General features: G+C 35.9%; 1 protein-coding gene across 24 annotated transcripts in view; it reads left to right on the top strand.

Moving 5' to 3' along the window:
* Nucleotides 1-16,892, top strand: part of LARP1B (La ribonucleoprotein 1B) — an 81,988-nt gene that overhangs the window by 1,864 nt on the left and 63,232 nt on the right. For 20 of the 24 annotated variants that reach the window (XR_006740667.1, XR_006740666.1, XR_006740668.1 and 17 more), the window contains 6 exons: nucleotides 5,427-5,485; nucleotides 5,879-5,938; nucleotides 7,842-8,016; nucleotides 14,076-14,216; nucleotides 15,448-15,591; nucleotides 15,815-15,980. Coding sequence is in view for 18 of the 24 variants with exons in the window: in XM_036424501.2 (XP_036280394.1) it covers nucleotides 5,427-5,485; nucleotides 5,879-5,938; nucleotides 7,842-8,016; nucleotides 14,076-14,216; nucleotides 15,448-15,591; nucleotides 15,815-15,980 (745 nt within the window). In the remaining 6 variants the exon portion in view is untranslated. The remainder of the gene's footprint in view (nucleotides 1-5,426; nucleotides 5,486-5,878; nucleotides 5,939-7,841; nucleotides 8,017-14,075; nucleotides 14,217-15,447; nucleotides 15,592-15,814; nucleotides 15,981-16,892) is intronic. The other 4 variants (XM_036424504.2, XM_036424506.2, XM_036424508.2 and 1 more) reach the window with 3 other exon arrangements.

Consider the following 16,892-nt stretch of genomic DNA (forward strand, 5'->3'; position numbering starts at 1 on the left):
CATAAAATTAGCTAAGAGAAAAAAGCCCTAGTTAATCTTAATGGTTATTTCATCTCCCTACTTACTAGATTTACCAGTTATACATTTTACTCAGTGAATTATCAGAAAACCCAAATTCTTTGTTGGCTATGAAATCATTTTGACAGGTTTTTTTTTTTTTTTTTTTTTTTTTTTTAACCATTAAGGTAAGACTCAGGAGTTTTAATTGAAAATGACCATGTGAAAAGTAGTTAACAGTTTTGTATAATAAATTAACCTACAGGTGTTTTCATTGGGTATCTCAATCCTTGTTGGGGATTAAGAACAAGCTGATGCTTGTTGTATAGTGTGGTTCCTGAGAATTTTAATTTTGTGGGTGTGCTTCTATAGGCAACTCTTTTTCTTGGAATCTATTCTCTTCCTGTAGAAGTTATATTCTCCAAAATTGGAGTAGCTTCGAAATTTATCTCTCTAATCCTGTTTCTACACTGTCCTACTACAATTTTTATTTGTAGTAGAAGAATACTTAGGTAATTTAAATAAGAGAATGGTGTAGAAATGCACTGTATGAAAGACAGGGTTTTAGTCTAGATGTTGTTACTACCTAGCTAAACTTTTGGCAAGATTTCTGGGCCTTCTGAATGAATGAAGTGAATATATTAATCTCTTCTAGTTTCTAATACCAGAGTGCCATCTATATATAACTTCATAGTCTTGGCTTCCTAAGCAGATTTGCAACTTCAAGAATAATAAAATAGCTGCAGAGGACCTTTAGTGTCCAGAGTAGGTGAAAACTAAGGAGTGTTAAATTAACACAACAATCTATTAATATGACTGTAGGATATTAGTTTTACTGGGATAACAAACTTAAACCATATCTGTCATGTCCAAACCTGGATTTACAGTCACTCTCTTGATGAGGTACAAGTATTCCATCCCAACATACTGCAAGAAATTTTATTACCAGAGATAGACAGAAACATTATAGCAAATGTAGGGGAGTATTTCAGGATTGTTAATTATGAATTTTCTCTGATAAGAATTGCAGGTGAAGGATTATTGTTCTTTCAGTTCTCCTAAGAAACTTCTATTTTGGGGATTGTTCTGGCCTGTATATTGCTGTTTCTGGTAATACAGATAAATCCCTCTTTTCAACCAAAGCCTGAGCCAACCAGAAGTACTAAAATAGTGCCAATGCAGTTTTGAATTCATTCAGGAAACCAAAAAGAATTATTCCTCAACCTCTTCTAAGTTTTACTTATTTTGTTAAAATCACAGTATGGGGTTTATTAATCACTTACTTGTAGCCATGGTTATATTTTACATATTAAAATATCAGCTTTCTAGCTCTGGCCAGTGTGGCCTAGTTGGTTGAGTGTCATCCCATGCACCATAAGGTCACTGGTTCGATTCCCAGCCGGGTCACATGTCCAGAGTACCTGGCTTGATTTCCAATGAGAGTATGCAGAAAGTAGGCATTTAGTGAGTCTCCTCCCTGCTCCCATCTCCAGCCCTTCAGGTCTGCAACATCCTATTGCCTGTGTCCATGGGCTATGCATATAAGTTCTTTGGTTTATTCTCATCCCCCCAATTGCACATTGCACAAATTTATCTTATTTCTAAAAGTTTTACATTTTATGCAGATATATCATAATATAACTTTTCCATATTAATGAATGTAGAGATTACTTATTTGAATAGTTTTTTTTGTCTTTTTTTTTTACTGTATAAACTGCAGTGACCATCTTATATAGCATCTTTATATCTTGTCTTAATTTCCCAAAATAAAATTGCTTTATTAAAAGGTATATTTTCTTCTCTCTATATATAAAAGGCTAATATGCCAAGTATCCCCTCTGGAGTTCCACCAGGAAACTGGGAGTTTGATTGCTCTTGCTGTGACATGCATTGATCACCAGGGATAGAGCACAGAATGAAGGAAGGCCCTGGCTGGCCTGATAGCCAGCCAGGCTTAGGGACCCTAACCATGCATGAATTTAGTGCACCAGGCCTTGAGTACTATATATATATATATATATATATGTGTGTGTGTGTGTGTGTGTGTGTGTATGTATAGGTATGTGTGTATGTGTGTGTGTGTATATATATGTATATGTATATGTATATACACACACACATATTGATTTCAGAGAGGAAGGGAAAGGGAGAGAGGGGAACATCAGTGATGAGAGAGAATCATTGATTGGCTGCCTCCTACATGACTAGGGATAGAGCCCAAAATTTCAGTATGTGCCCTGACTGGGAATCGAACCATGACCTTCTAGTCGCAGGGGTCCTCAAACTTTTTAAAGTGGGGGCCAGATCACGGTCCCTCAGAGAGCTGGAGGGCCGGACTATATGAACTACTAATTCCTACTGTAACACCTCAGCTGCGCTCACTGCCCAAAAAACCTGGCGGGCCGGATCAGACTCCTCTGTGGGCCGCAGTTTGAAGACGCCTCTAGTGCATAGGTCAATGCTCAACCCCTGAACCACGCTGGCTGGGGAAATGTTATATACTATATTTTAAGTGACAGATTATCATTAAAAGATTATACTAATACTATACATTGTTGCCAACAGCTTGAGAGAAATGTCAATTTCTGTATTGGCATTTTTTTTTTTTAAGTGTGTGTGTGTATATATATATATATTATTGATTTTAGAGAGGAAGAGAGAAACATCAATGATGAGAATCATTGATCAACTGCCCCCCACATGCCCCCTCCTGGGGATTGAGCCTGAAACCCAGGCATGTGCCCTTGGCCAGAATAAACCCTGGTACCCTTCAGTCCGCAGGCCCATGCTCTATCCACTGAGCCAAACCAACCAGGGCTTTTAAAAAATATATATTTTTATTGATTTTTTTTTTTTTTTCAGAGAGGAAGGGAGAGGGATAGAGAGCTAGAAACATTGAGAGAGAGAAACATCAATCAGCTGCCTCCTGCACACCCCCCACTGGGGATGTGCCTGCAACCAAGGCAAATGCCCTTGACCGGCTTCGAACCCAGGACCCTTCAGTCCCCAGGCTGACACTATCCAATGAACCAAAATGGCCAGGTCAACACTTGGCATTCTTTTTTTTTTTCTTTTTTTTTTCCCCCTATCAGTATGATAGGGAAAAAATGTTTTGTTGTTTTGGTGCACTTATTAGTGCATTTTTGTACCATTTCATGTTTGACCATTTGTATTTCTTTTAGGATCACTCAGTTTCTTTTTGTTGTAATTAATTCTCACCTGAGGATATTTTTCCATTGATCTTTAGAGAGAGAGGGAAAAACAGAAACATTGATGTGAGAGAAACACATTGATTGGTTGTGGAGGATCCTGCAACCAAGGTTTGTGCCCTTGATTGGAATTGAACCCGGATTCTTTGGTCCACAGACCAATGCTCTGTATACTGAGCCAAACTGGCTAGGGCTTTTAAGCTCATGATCATCCTTTCAACAATAAAAAGATTGGGTGGATGAGGTGGTCTGAGTTAGCAACTCAAAGGACTTCCTGATGTTGAACTTGGAATTAGAGGGATGGTGTTCACACATTTCACAAGTGCAGTTCTCTCCCCTCTACACTCTCCCTTTTCTATCATTGGTAGCTTTTCCCTGTAAAGTTGACAGCATGAGGGAGCAGTTGTGGATAGCTAGCTTTTAAAGGGAAAAAGTGCTGGCTTTGAAAGTTCAATTCTTTTTTCTAAACTTCTTAATCAGGAAACTTGTTTCTAAGAGAGAAATTGGGATGTTGTAACAGGAATGTTTAGGAAAGTCTTCCTCTTAGAAAAGTAAGCTAACTCAAAGGACCATCCTAGAATATCCAACCACATTGTCCAACACAATTTATCACATCCTCAGTGATGAGATTAAACTATGATAAGGAAAAATGCATATGAACATCCCAATTACAATGTATACATAAAGATACTCCATTAATAAACTGTCAGCATTATAAATTCCACTGTTAAATGTAAAAGTTTTTCCCCATTATAGAGGAATTAAAGTTGAAAGATTAAAGTTTAAACAAAAATCCAAAATTTTTGGATCCAAAAAAATTGACTAAAATAAAAATCATTTTTTGTGTGAAGAAATAAAGTTCAAGATTGTTCTTCCCCAACTTCTTTTAGCTAGAGATTGTAATCAGTGTCTGGATAGAGTATGTGGTAGTACTGAGTTTTAAATCAATAGAAAAATAAACTCTGTCACGTTCAAATATTTTTTCGTGTGTGTGTGTGTGTGTATAATTATTATAATAATAATAATAATAATTATTATTATTTTATTTTGTTTTTTTCCAGAGAGGAAGTAAGAGAGAAAAGCATCAATGATGAGAGAGAATCATTGATCTGCTGCCTCCTGCACATCCCCTACTGGGGATCAAGTTTGCAACCCGGGCATGTACCTTTGGCCAGGATGGAACCTGGGACCATTCAGTCCACAGGCCGATGCTCTATCCACTGACCCAAACTGACTAGGGATCTCCAATTTCTTAATAATTTCATTGTGTCATTCAGTATTGAAATTTAAAAGTTTACTTTGGTTTGCATGTGGCCAGAATAATTTTATCTTTAACTTCTGACCTTAAATTTGTGAGTTATGTCTAATTTGTTTGTAATAAAGCCATAAAAATTTGCTTGTGTGGCCTATTCCTTCTTACTTTTCATTATATCATATAGTTTATATAAGGGTGTATTTTGTAACTACCAGGTTAATTTACTTGACTTAGCACTATTTTGGGACATACTTTTAAAAATATATATATTTTATTGATTTTATACAGAGAGGAAGGGAGAGAGATAGTTAGAAACATCGATGAGAGTCATTGATCAGCCACCTCTTGCACACCCCCTACTGGGGATGTGCCCGCAACCAAGGTACATGCCCTTGACTGGAATCGAACCCGGGACCATTCAGTCCCCAAGCCGAAGCTCTATCCATTGAGCCAAACCATTCCTGGCTATTTTGGGACATATTTTTAATTTTCCTGTGGGAAATGTTCCCAAATGTTCTCTATACCATATAACTTTATAAAACATAGTATTTTATAAAACATACTTCAGTGAAATTCTAGATAATATTCAGGCAAATGTAATTTTTATTTGTTTTTTTTTCTACCCCATTTTTTTTGTCCTACTTGCCCATATTTTTTACTACTGTATCTATTTTAATTTTATTCTTAAGCATATTTACATATGTCTATACATATATGTGTGCCTAAAGTATAAAGAATAAAACACTTGTGTACTCACTATTCTGCTTTATTTTTATTTTTATTTTAAATATTTTTTTATTTCATAGAGGAAGGGAAGAGAGATAGAAACATCAAAGATGAGAGAGAAGCAGCCAGGGTAAAGAAGGCCCATTCTTGCACGAATCTTCGTGCATCTGGCCTCTAGTTAAATATATTTAATGAAGTGATTGTAAAAACAATTCCGTGTGTCTTGTTTTGTTTTTTAGAGCTCAGTTCCCCAAAAATCATAAAAGCAGGAAAACTCAAGACAAAGAAATCCAACAAGGTAGGTCTTTTACACAAAGAAGTTCTTCAGTACTCCATATTAATTTTGAAAATCATTGTTCTTAGATTATTGTGAATCTTCTAGTTGTGTTATATTGTTGGTAATTTGAAGTTAATATGCTACAGAATTGTAGCTTTTATATAAAATCCCATATGCTTCTGTTAATCCTGTTTATATTAATTTAGTCAGTGTCATTAAATAGTGCTAGAAATCATAGGCCAAGGCCTTATTGTTTCAGTGTTCTGATGTTTGGAGAAACTTGGATTAATTTGGCAAATGCCTGCATATAAATTGAATGTAGGTGATTTTTAAAATTGCTTTCACCTTTAGAAAATATTTTTTCTACTTAAAATTTCTAATTTGCAGACATAACACCTATTTATTACTTCTTAGGCTAGTGATTTCAGCGATATGGCGAATTGGCCAACACCAAGTGAATTAGTGAACACTGGAGTGAGTATTGTTTAAGGCTTTCTTTCCATATAGGGAAAAGATTCTCATTTCAACATGCAGAACTTATTTTACTTCAAATTTAGAGAATTACATTAATAAAGAGGTGTTGAAAACTACCCTTTCATAGTTTTGCCCATTTTCATATAATATATCTAAAGCCCATTCATTTTATGTTTCAGAATTTATATTGCTTGTTTTTTCTGATTTATAATATTTCCAATGTGTTGCAGTCCTAACTATTGTATATATATGTACATATATGATATATGTATGTCATTGATCAATAAGTGTTCAATGAATGGAATTTTAAAAATATATATTTTTAATTGATTTCAGAACGGAGAGGGAGATAGAAACATCAGTGATAAGAGAGAATCTTGATTGGCTGCCTCCTGCACACCCCCACTGGGGATAGAGCCCACATGTGCCCTGATTGGGAATTGAATCGTGACCTTCTGAGCTGCACCACCTGGCCTAGAATTTTAAAGATTAAAAAAGTTCCAAAAGATGTTTCTAAGATATTGTATTAAGTGGGTTTTTATAGATTAGCATGTGTGGTTATACATGTTTTCATTTGATACTGTGCACTTTGCTGGTTGTAATTTGTGTGGTGTATAATTGTAGGTAGTATATATTAGTTTAAACAGCTTAATTGGTACATGAATGACTATAATAAACTGCAAATATGTGTGTGGTATTTATATCTGTAGTTCATTCTTATTGCTGAGAACTAGTAGTATTGTATGGATGTAATGCTGTTTGTCCATTCACCTATTAGTGGACATTTCTATTAGTGGACATTTGTGTTGATTGTACTTATTTTTTGGCTGTTAGAAATAAAGCTGTTATATTAACATTTATATGTCAAATTTTGCATGGGTATATGCATTTTTCTTTTTTCTTTCTTTTTTTTAATATATTGATTTTTTTACAGAGAGGAAGAGAGAGGGATAGAGAGTTAGAAACACCGATGAGAGAGAAACATCTATCAGCTGCCTTCTGTACACCCCCTGCTGGGGATGTGCCTGCAACCAAGGTACATGCCCTTGACCGGAACCGAACCTAGGACCTTCCCGTCCGCAGGCCGATGCTCTATCCACTGAGCCAAACCGGGTTTGGCGGTATATGCATTTTTCTTGGGTAGATAACCTAGAAGTAGAATTAGCTAGATTGTATGGTAGCTATTTGTTTAGCTTTTTCAGAAACTACTAAAATTTTTATTTCCACTGTCAGTGTAATGAGAATTATAGTTATTTCACACACCACTAATATTCATTGTTCATTTTTTTAAGAATTATAAATTTATTAGATCATTTGGAAAATCAGGTGGGCTGAGCCCCAAAATGGCACCAGCTGCTCATTCTTAATTTTAGTCATTATAGTATGTGTGTAATGGTATCAAATTGTAGTTTCAATTTACATTTCTCTAACTAAAGATGTCAAGCATCTTTTCATATACTTTTGCCATTCAGTGTATCTCTTTAAAGAAGTATCTGTTCAACTCTAGCTCATTTTTCAGAAATTGAGTTGTTTTCTCATTATTGCATTTTGAGAGCTCATTTTACAGGGCTAGGGAAAAGCAGGTTTATAGTTGTGAGTACACGGAACAGTTGATTATTGTATTTATTAAATATTTTTCCATATGAACAACTGTAAATCTACTTTTTCCAAAACCTGTATATATCAGATACAAGTTCTTTATTAGAAACTTAGGAAATATTTTCTCCTAATCTATGGCTTGCTTGATTTTCTCTTAACAGTGTCTTTTGAAAAGTAGCTTTTTAATGTTTTAAATATTAGCATTTGTTCTGTAATATTTAGGTTAGGCATATTACCACAGATTTTTGGATATGCTAGTGAAAATGTTCGTGGAAATTATTTCATTCTGAAATACTTTTTGCAGTGTCAGAGTGTCATCAACCAAGGAAATAAGAAACTTCAAAATAAAAAAGAAAAAGAAGATAAAGTTGAAAAGAGAAATAGCAGTGAGAGCAAAGAAACCCGGGAAATAAAACTAGATGGTCCTGGTGAAAATATCAGTGAGGATGAAGCTCAGTCAAATAATCAACGAAGGAAAGGTTTGTTCATCTATAACTTCCATTTCATTGAGATATGATTATATTAGTTTAAAGTATAGAACACAATGATTTGATGTATGTATATATCAATGCAAATGACTATCACAATGTTTAACATCCATCAATTCATAGTCACTATTTTTTTTTAAATTTGTTCTTTTAAAAAAAATTTTTTTTTTAATCTTAGAAAGGAAGAGGGACAGAGATAGAAACATTCGATGAGAGAAACATAGATTGATTGTCCCCTGCAGGCTCCTTACTGGTAATCAAGACCACATCTTGGGCATGTGCCCTGACCAGGAATCAAACCAGTGACCTCTTGGTTCATGGGTTGACATTCAACCGCTGAGCAGGCACAATTTTTTTTCTTAAGATGAGAATTTTTAGGCTCTATTCTCAGCAACTTTCCAACATGTAATACAGTATTATTATCGTTGCTATGCTGTACATTGCACACTAGAACTTATGTAGTAGTAAGTTTGTAGCTTTTGATCATCTTCACTCAATTCTCCCATTCACCAACTGTGTTCTCTTTCTTTGAGTTCAGTTTTTCTAGATTCCACATATAAGTGAAATCGTACAATATTTGTCTTTGTCTCACTTATTTCATAGCATAATGCCCTCAAGGTGTATCTGTGCTGTTGCAAATAATAGTTTTCTTCTTACTATTCCATTCACTAAATTCAGCACATTTTTGTTATCCATTTGTCTGTCCATGGACTGTTTTTCATGTCTTGGCTATTGTAAAATATGTGGCCCTGGTGAAAATGTCAGTGAGAATGAGGCTCAGTCAAGTAATTAGTGAAAGAGAGGTTAGTTTATATGTTCATTTTAGCCTTACTTTCCGGAAGGAAGTTATACTAATGAAGAATTGTATTTAATCAATTGTTTCCAGGTAGTCAGTCACCAATGAGTATTTTTGGATTTCTTCCGGATACCATCTGCAAATGGTAACTGATATGTTTTTGTAGCATTCATTTCTGAACTTGTAAGCTTTCCTTTTTTTTTAATGTGGGAAGGAAATGAAGTTGTACTTAATAGAGATGAGTATAGATACACGATTGGAAAGTTGTGTAAAGCTAGTGTATTGATTTCAGTGAGGAAGGGAGAGATAGAAACATCAATAAAGTGATTGTATCATTGATCAGCTACTTCTTGCAGGACTGCTACAGGGGATTGGGCCTGCAACCTGGGCAAGTGCCCTGACCAGGAATAGAACCGTGTGACCTTCTGGTTCATAGGTTGACTCTTCAGCTACAGAGCCACAATGACTGGGCCATAACTATTTTTAAAGTATATGTATTTTTATTGATTCAGTGAGTAAGGAAGAGGGAGAGATAGAAACATCAATAATGAGAGAGAATCATTAATTGGCTGCCTCCAATCACACTGGGGATTGAGCACACAACCCAAACATTGAACCATGACCTCCTAGTTTATAGATTAATGTTCAACCAGTTAACCATGCCAGTTGGGCTAACTATTGTTTTTTAAACCGGCATTGCAACTGATCCTGTCTTATAGGGAGTTTTGAGATAATGTTTTTCTGAGAAAAGGGAGAACAATTTTGGTCAAATTTCCCCCCCTCATACTTTGAAGAAAAAAAAGATGCTCTCTTTACATCCTTTTCCATATTTTTAGAACTTTTCATGTGTCTAGGGGACACATGATTGAACTGCTTTGTAAAACCATATATTCATCAGTGTTCTGAGCCTAGGTAAAAGTGTTTGCAGGGGCCTTTTGGTAGGAAAAAAATCTAAACTGTCAGAAGGTCATAACTGAGGCATGGTGAACTTTGGAGATGATATTGGAGAGGTAGGCATAGTCAACATTTATGCAGGATTAAAACTTGGGGTTAACATTTTGAGTTCCATAGGAAGATGTTGAAGCATTTTAATTCATGGAGGGTAGTCACCAGTGAACTTCTTTAATAATGGAAGTAGCAATCTATCATGTATTAAATACTTGACTTGATCTTTATTCTAACGATTATCTAGTCCTTTAGCTGCAGGGTAAGCATTAGGCTCACTTGGTACAATGAACCAAGGCTAATTGCTCAAAGGTGGTGCCAATAGGACAACCATGTGGTTATTAGAAAAAAATTACCCCAGTTCTTAAAACTTTTTCATGCTTTTTAGACACAGGTAGTCTTTTCTTTTTGACTGTTATTTATAGACTAGAGACCTGGTGCATGAAACTTGTGCACAGGTGGGGGTGGTGGTGGTGGTGTTCCTCAGCCTTGCTTGTGCCCTCTCAAAGTCTAGAAGCCACCAGTCAGACATCCTTAGTGCTGCCATGGAGGCGGGAGAGGCTGTGAGCCCAGTTCAGGGCTTCTGGCTGAGGGGCGCACCCCCTGTGGCAGCTTCTGCGTTGAGCTTCTTCCCCCTGGTGGTCATGTGTCATAGCGAGCAGTCATTCCACTGTTTGGTAATTTGCATATTAGCCTTTTACTATATAGGATGGTAGACCTGTCATCCTGCTCTAATATTTGTTTTTCTTGCTAATTGCTTCATTTAAAATTATCAGCCAACACTAAAATCTGGGTGTTTATAGTTAGTGATTCACATACAGTAGGTCCTTGGGTTACATCGGAGATCTGTTCCTATGGCGTAATGTAATGTGATTTTCACCATAAGTCAGAACCCACCTACATAAGCACCTATATCACTAATATGGAGCATATAACATAGCAGTAATGAAGTGAAACAGTAAAAAAAAATTTCAAAGAAAGATAATTCCTGACCTTTACTTGTGGCAAATAACTAATAAAAAATACATAAAGCCAGATGTACAGACTTCGAAATGACAGAACTTTTTTTTTTAATAAATAAATGAGAGATGGCGATGTAATCATGAAGCAAGGTATGTTCAGTCTGACATAACCCAAGGACTGCCTGTACTCAAGCCATGAATTGACTTTCCTAACAGCAAACATTTTAAAAAAATGTTTTATTGATTTTAAATAGAGTGATAGCAACATAAATGATGAGAGAGAATAATTGATCAGTTGCCTCCTGCACAGCCTCCTGCTAGGGATGGAGCCCACACCCAGGACCCGTGTCCTTACTGGGAATCTAACAGTGGTTCATAGATTGACCCTCATCCATGGAGCCACACCAACCAGGCACATATTTTATCTTCAAACAGAAGCCTTATTTATGCTCAAGAATCTCTTGATAGAATTTAGTCTTTAAAGCGTTTTTAGATTATTTCCTATTCTCTTTCACTCATGTCTCCATATATTGTAGGTTTTATAGGAAATCAGTGCTGAGTTTTCACAATAATATTCCTTTTTCTTTTAAAAAAAATATATATTTTATTGATTTTTTTTATACAGAGAGAAAGGGAGAGAGATAGTTAGAAACATTGAGAGAGAGTCATCGACCAGCTGCCTCTTGCACACCCCCTACTGGGGATATGCCTGCAACCAACGTACATGCCCTTGACTGGAATCGAACCCGGGACCCTTCAGTCCCCAAGCCGACGCTCTTATCCATTGAGCCAAACCGGTCCCGGCTCCTTTTCCTTTAATTAATTACCTTAATAGTGTTTCCATTGCTCATGAGTCTTTTTGTTTGGGGGAAAGAAAAAAAAAAAAAAAAATATATATATATATATATATATATATATATATATATATATATATATATATATATGGTTTGGCTCAGTGGAAAGAGCGTCAGTCTGTGGACTCAAGGGTCCCAGGTTCGATTTCGGTCAAGAGCATATACCTTGGTTGTGGGCACATACCCAGTAGGGAGAGTGCAGGAGGCAGCTGATCGATGTTTCTCTCTCACTGATATTTCTAACTTTCCCTCACCTTTCCTCTCTGTAAAAAATCAATAAAATAAAATAATTAGACAAAAGAGTGAAGATTTTGAAATCTTAACTGTGGAATCCACGAATAGGCCATCTTGAGAATTACATTATGACAATTACATTAGCTTTTTGTCAACAAGAAAAGTTAAATTTCTTAATTCTCTTAAGAAGTAAGGAAAATAAGCTGGTTTTGCTCAGTGGATTTAGTGTAGGCCTAAGAACTGAAGAGTCCCGGATTCGATTCTGGTCAAGGGCATATGCCTGGGTTGCTCTCTTGATCCCCAGTGGGCTACGCAGGAGGCAGCTAATTGATGATTCTCTCTCATCATTGATGTTTTTATCTCTCTGCCTTCCTCTCTGAAATCAGTAAAAATACATGTTAAAAAAAATAAGAAAAATGTAAGTAATAGTTTTAACAAGATTTGTCAAATTCAGTTAGATACATGTTACACTTAGACTTAATTAAAAAAGAAACTCATTAGTATTAATGTTGAATAAATCAATATTTTATCTATATTTTAGACTGTGACGCAAAACTAAAAGTTCTTTTGAATCACTATCCAAGCTTTCCAATGTGTACATTATAATGTCCTATCAGGTATATCCCATTCTCAAGCCTAAGAATTAAGTATTAGATAGGAGTGGTGTGTACATGTACTATTTTTGAACACTTTATCCATTAGAATTAAACAGAAAAGTTGGCATTTCACTTAAAAGCAAAACAAGTTCAATGATACTTCATCACTGAATTTTCAATTGATTTTTAGAAATACTGTTTATAGAAAATACTTTAAAGAGCTATGTGAGAAGAAAATTATTTTGATATTGTAGAGATAATCTCTTTAAGAAAAAATTAAGTCTCATTTAATTAAAATACAGTCTTTTAATATATATATATATATACACACATACACATATATATATATATATATATATATATATATATATATACACACATATATATAAATTTTATTTTTATTGATTTTTTACAGAGAGGAAAGAGGAATGGAGAGTTAGAAACATCGATCAGCTGCCTCTTGCACACCCCCTACTGGGGATGTGCCCGCAACCAAGGTACATGCCCTTGACCTGAATCGAACCTGGGACCCTTGAGTTCGCAGGCTGATGTTCTATCCACTGAGCAAAACCAGTTTCGGCCAGTCTTTTAATATTTTTATTTTTTAATTCTATTTTTATTGATTTCAGAGAGGAAGGGAGAGAAACATCAATGATGAGAGAGAATTGTTGATTGGCTGCTGCCTACATGCCCCCTGTGAGTTTTCTTTTTTGCTCAAACCTTCCACCATCACCCCACCCTCGATTCTGCACCCACCCATCAGGGCTGTCTCTATTTTGCTTGCTAGTTTAGATTGTTCATTAAATTCCACATGAGTGAAATCATATGGCACTTGTCTTTCTCTGGCTTATTTCACTTACCTAGCATAATATTCTTCAGGTCCATCATGCAAAGGGTAAAATTTCCTTTCTTTTTTACTGCAGAGTAGTATTTCATTGTGTAACTGTACCACAGTCTATTTATCCACTCATCTACTGGACAATTGGGCTGTTTCCAAATCTTGGCTAGCCCATATAATAAAAGGCTAATATGCAAATAGACCTAACAGTTGAACAACCGGTTGCTATGACACACACTTACCACCAGGGGGCAAGGGCTCAACGCAGGAGCTGCCCCCTGGTGGTCAATGTGCTCTCATGGGGAGTGCCGCTCAGCCAGAATCTGAGCCAACCTCATGGCTGGTAAGCACAGTGCTAAGGATGTCTGACTGTCAGTTGGACATCCTCCAAGGGCTCCCAGACTGAGAAGGCACAGGCCAGGCAACACCCCACCTGGCCTGTATTTCCTCAGCAAATGCATGTATTTCGTGCACCGGGCCTCTAGTTGTAAATAATGATGCAATGATACATATATTCTTTTAAATTAGTGTTTTGGGTTTCTTTGGATATATTCCCAGAAGAGGAATCTCTGGGTCATACGACAGTTCTAATTTTATTATGTGAGTTAACTCCATACTCCTTTCCACAGTGGCTGCACCAATCTGCATTCCTTTCAGTAGTGCACCAGGGTTCCCTTTCTCCACATCTTTGCTAACACTTGTTTCATTGACTTATTGATGATAGCCATTCTGACAGGTGTGAGGTGATATTTCAAGAGACCTTTCAGAATTAGTTTTATTAAAAATTGTGTTGTCATTAAATTATTTTATTTTGTTTTCTTCAAGCTAATAAACACAAGTGGGTACCACTCCACTTAGATGATGTAAGACCAGATAGTCAAGAAAGACCAGGATCCCGGAACAGCACAAGGTGTCAACCTGAAACAAATAAATCATCACAAAACAATAGGAGAAATGATACACGAAGTAAGTTACACTTTTAGGAGAAAAATGACTGAGGAACTATGTCTTACTGCTTATTACTATTAGTTTTCTGCTTATTATTTTAATTGCCATGAATAGTATAAACTATTTGAGAGTAAGTTGCAGACATTGTTCCTTCCTCTATTTTTTTTTTTTTTTCAATACTCACCCAAGGATATTCTTTTTCATTGAATTTTCAGAAAGAGGAAGGGAGAGAGGAGAAAAGGAAAAATGGAGGAGGAGAAGGAAAGGGAAGGAGAGAGAGGGAGGAATAGAGAAACATTGACATGAGAGAGAGAGACACTGATTGGTTGCCTCCTGCATATCAAGATGTGGGATGAAACTGCAACCTAAATAAAGTGCCCTTTTCTGGGAATCAAACCCGAGACCCTTTAGTCTGAGGGCCACCATTCTAACGACTAAGCAAAACCAGCCATGGCCAGGCATTGTTCCTCTTTAACCCTAAATAACTTCATAATATATGTTGTAAAAATAGTAATAATAGTATGAATGTCTACCAGCAGTTTTCCTCCTCTTTTTTATAGGATCTAATCTAGATAACACATTGCTTTTAACTATTTTTTATCTTTAGTGTCCATTAGTTTGGCATAGTTCCTTTGCTTTTGTCTTTCATAACAATGATTTTTTTTTTTTTAAGACAGCAGGGCAGATATACCTCACTTTGTGTTTTCTGGTGGTTTTTGTTTTTTTTTTTTTAATATATCTCATTGATTTTTCACAGAGAAGAAGGGAGAGGGACAGAGTCAGAAAAATCAATGAGAGAGAAACATCGACCAGCTGCCTCCTGCACACCTCCCACTGGGGATGTGCCTGCAACCAAGGCACATGCCCCCGACCGGAATCAAACTTGGAACCCCTCAGTCCACAGACCGATGCTTTTTCCACTGAGCCAAACCAACCAGGGCTCTGGTGTTTCTTGTTTCTTTTTCTTTTTTAAAATATATTTTATTGATTTTTACTGAGAGGAAGAGAGAGGGATAGAGAATTAGAAACATCGATGAGAGAGAATCATCTATCAGCTGCCTCTTGCACACCCCCTACTGGGGTTTGTATCTATCTGAAGATTGCCTGGTTACTAAATAACTAGATACAAAGTGAAGAGAAATGGTTACCAGGTTTTCATAAAGATTATGAAATGGTTACCAGGTTTTCATAAAGATTATTATTTATAGCTGTAAATTGGAATGTATAAAAATACTTTTATTTCAAAAAGGTTGGAGACGTGATAGAGAAAAGAGAGATGATCAAGATGAAGTTTCCAGTGTGAGAAGTGAAGGTGGTAATATCCGAGGTTCCTCAAGAGGCCGAGGAAGAGGCCGAGGACGGGGAAGAGGACGAGGCAGAGGAAATTCTCGATGTATGACATGATTTTGTGTGTGTGTTTTTAATTAGATAAACATTGAAAAAGGGGTGTCTTAGCCTTAGTTTTCCTTACTATCTATTAACTTGTCTGATAATACAAATGATTTTATTTTTTATCCCTTGAAATACTGTACTTTGAATTTTTCTTTATAGTAACTACTTTTTCTGTTTTCAAAAAAAGTTTGTGACCACCTTTTTTTTTCTTTCTTCACATCAAGTGAACTTTGATTATTCATATGCTTATCGAGAACATGGTGAAAGGACTGATCAACCATTTCAAACAGAACTTAATACCAGTATGATGTATTACTATGATGATGGTACAGGTGTACAGGTATATCCTGTGGAAGAAGCATTGCTCAAAGAGTATATTAAGCGCCAAATGTAAGTTGATAAGCTGTAAGCAGATGTAATGATAAAGTTTGTTGCAATATCAAAATTTAACTGATAGCGTTTCATATTGTGTCGTTTTTTAAAATACATTTTTATTGATTTTAGGTAAGGGGGGGAGAAAAACATGTGAAAAGCATCCATTGGCTGCCTCATATATAGTATGGATGCTTTTCACGATGAAAAGCATCGATATATATAATTGATTTTTTTTACAGAGAGAAACATCGACCAGCTGCCTCCTGCACAACCCCCACTGGGGATGTGCCCGCAACCAATGTACATGCCTTTGACCGGAATCGAACCTGGGACCTTTCAGTCCGCAGACCGATGCTCTATCCACTGAGCCAAACCGGTTTCGGCAGGCCAAACCGATTTCGGTTGGCTGCCTCTTTTACCCCCTGTACTGTGAATTGAACAGGCAACCGGGTATGTGCCCCGAGTAGGAATTAAACTGCCAACCTTTTGGTACATGGGACAATACCCAACCTACTGAGCTATACCAGTCAGGGCTATATTCTCTTTTCTTTTTTTTAGAATATGTTGTTAAAATTTGTAACTTAAAAAATTTATATTTGGTTTATGTTATTTATGACTATTGTCTACTGTTTAGGTATTTGCTTAAAGGATATTACTTATACTGTCATGGCATAATTAAATATAATAGAAATTAAGTGTAATAGAAATTAAATATAAAACTATATATTCTAAATGAGGAAGACATTTGGATTATTTATAGATTGTGCAAATAAATATTAATGGCAAAAATGGTGATTTTTTTATCTTTTTAAATTTTATTTTTCAATTATATTTTACATTCATTGTTATTTTGTTATTAGTTTTGGATATATAGCACTGTGATTTAGGAAACCATATACTTTACAAAAAGATAGATTGAAACTTTCT

The sequence above is a fragment of the Pipistrellus kuhlii genome, unplaced genomic scaffold (assembly GCF_014108245.1).
Source record: "Pipistrellus kuhlii isolate mPipKuh1 unplaced genomic scaffold, mPipKuh1.p scaffold_m20_p_8, whole genome shotgun sequence".
Classification (NCBI taxonomy): domain Eukaryota; kingdom Metazoa; phylum Chordata; class Mammalia; order Chiroptera; family Vespertilionidae; genus Pipistrellus; species Pipistrellus kuhlii.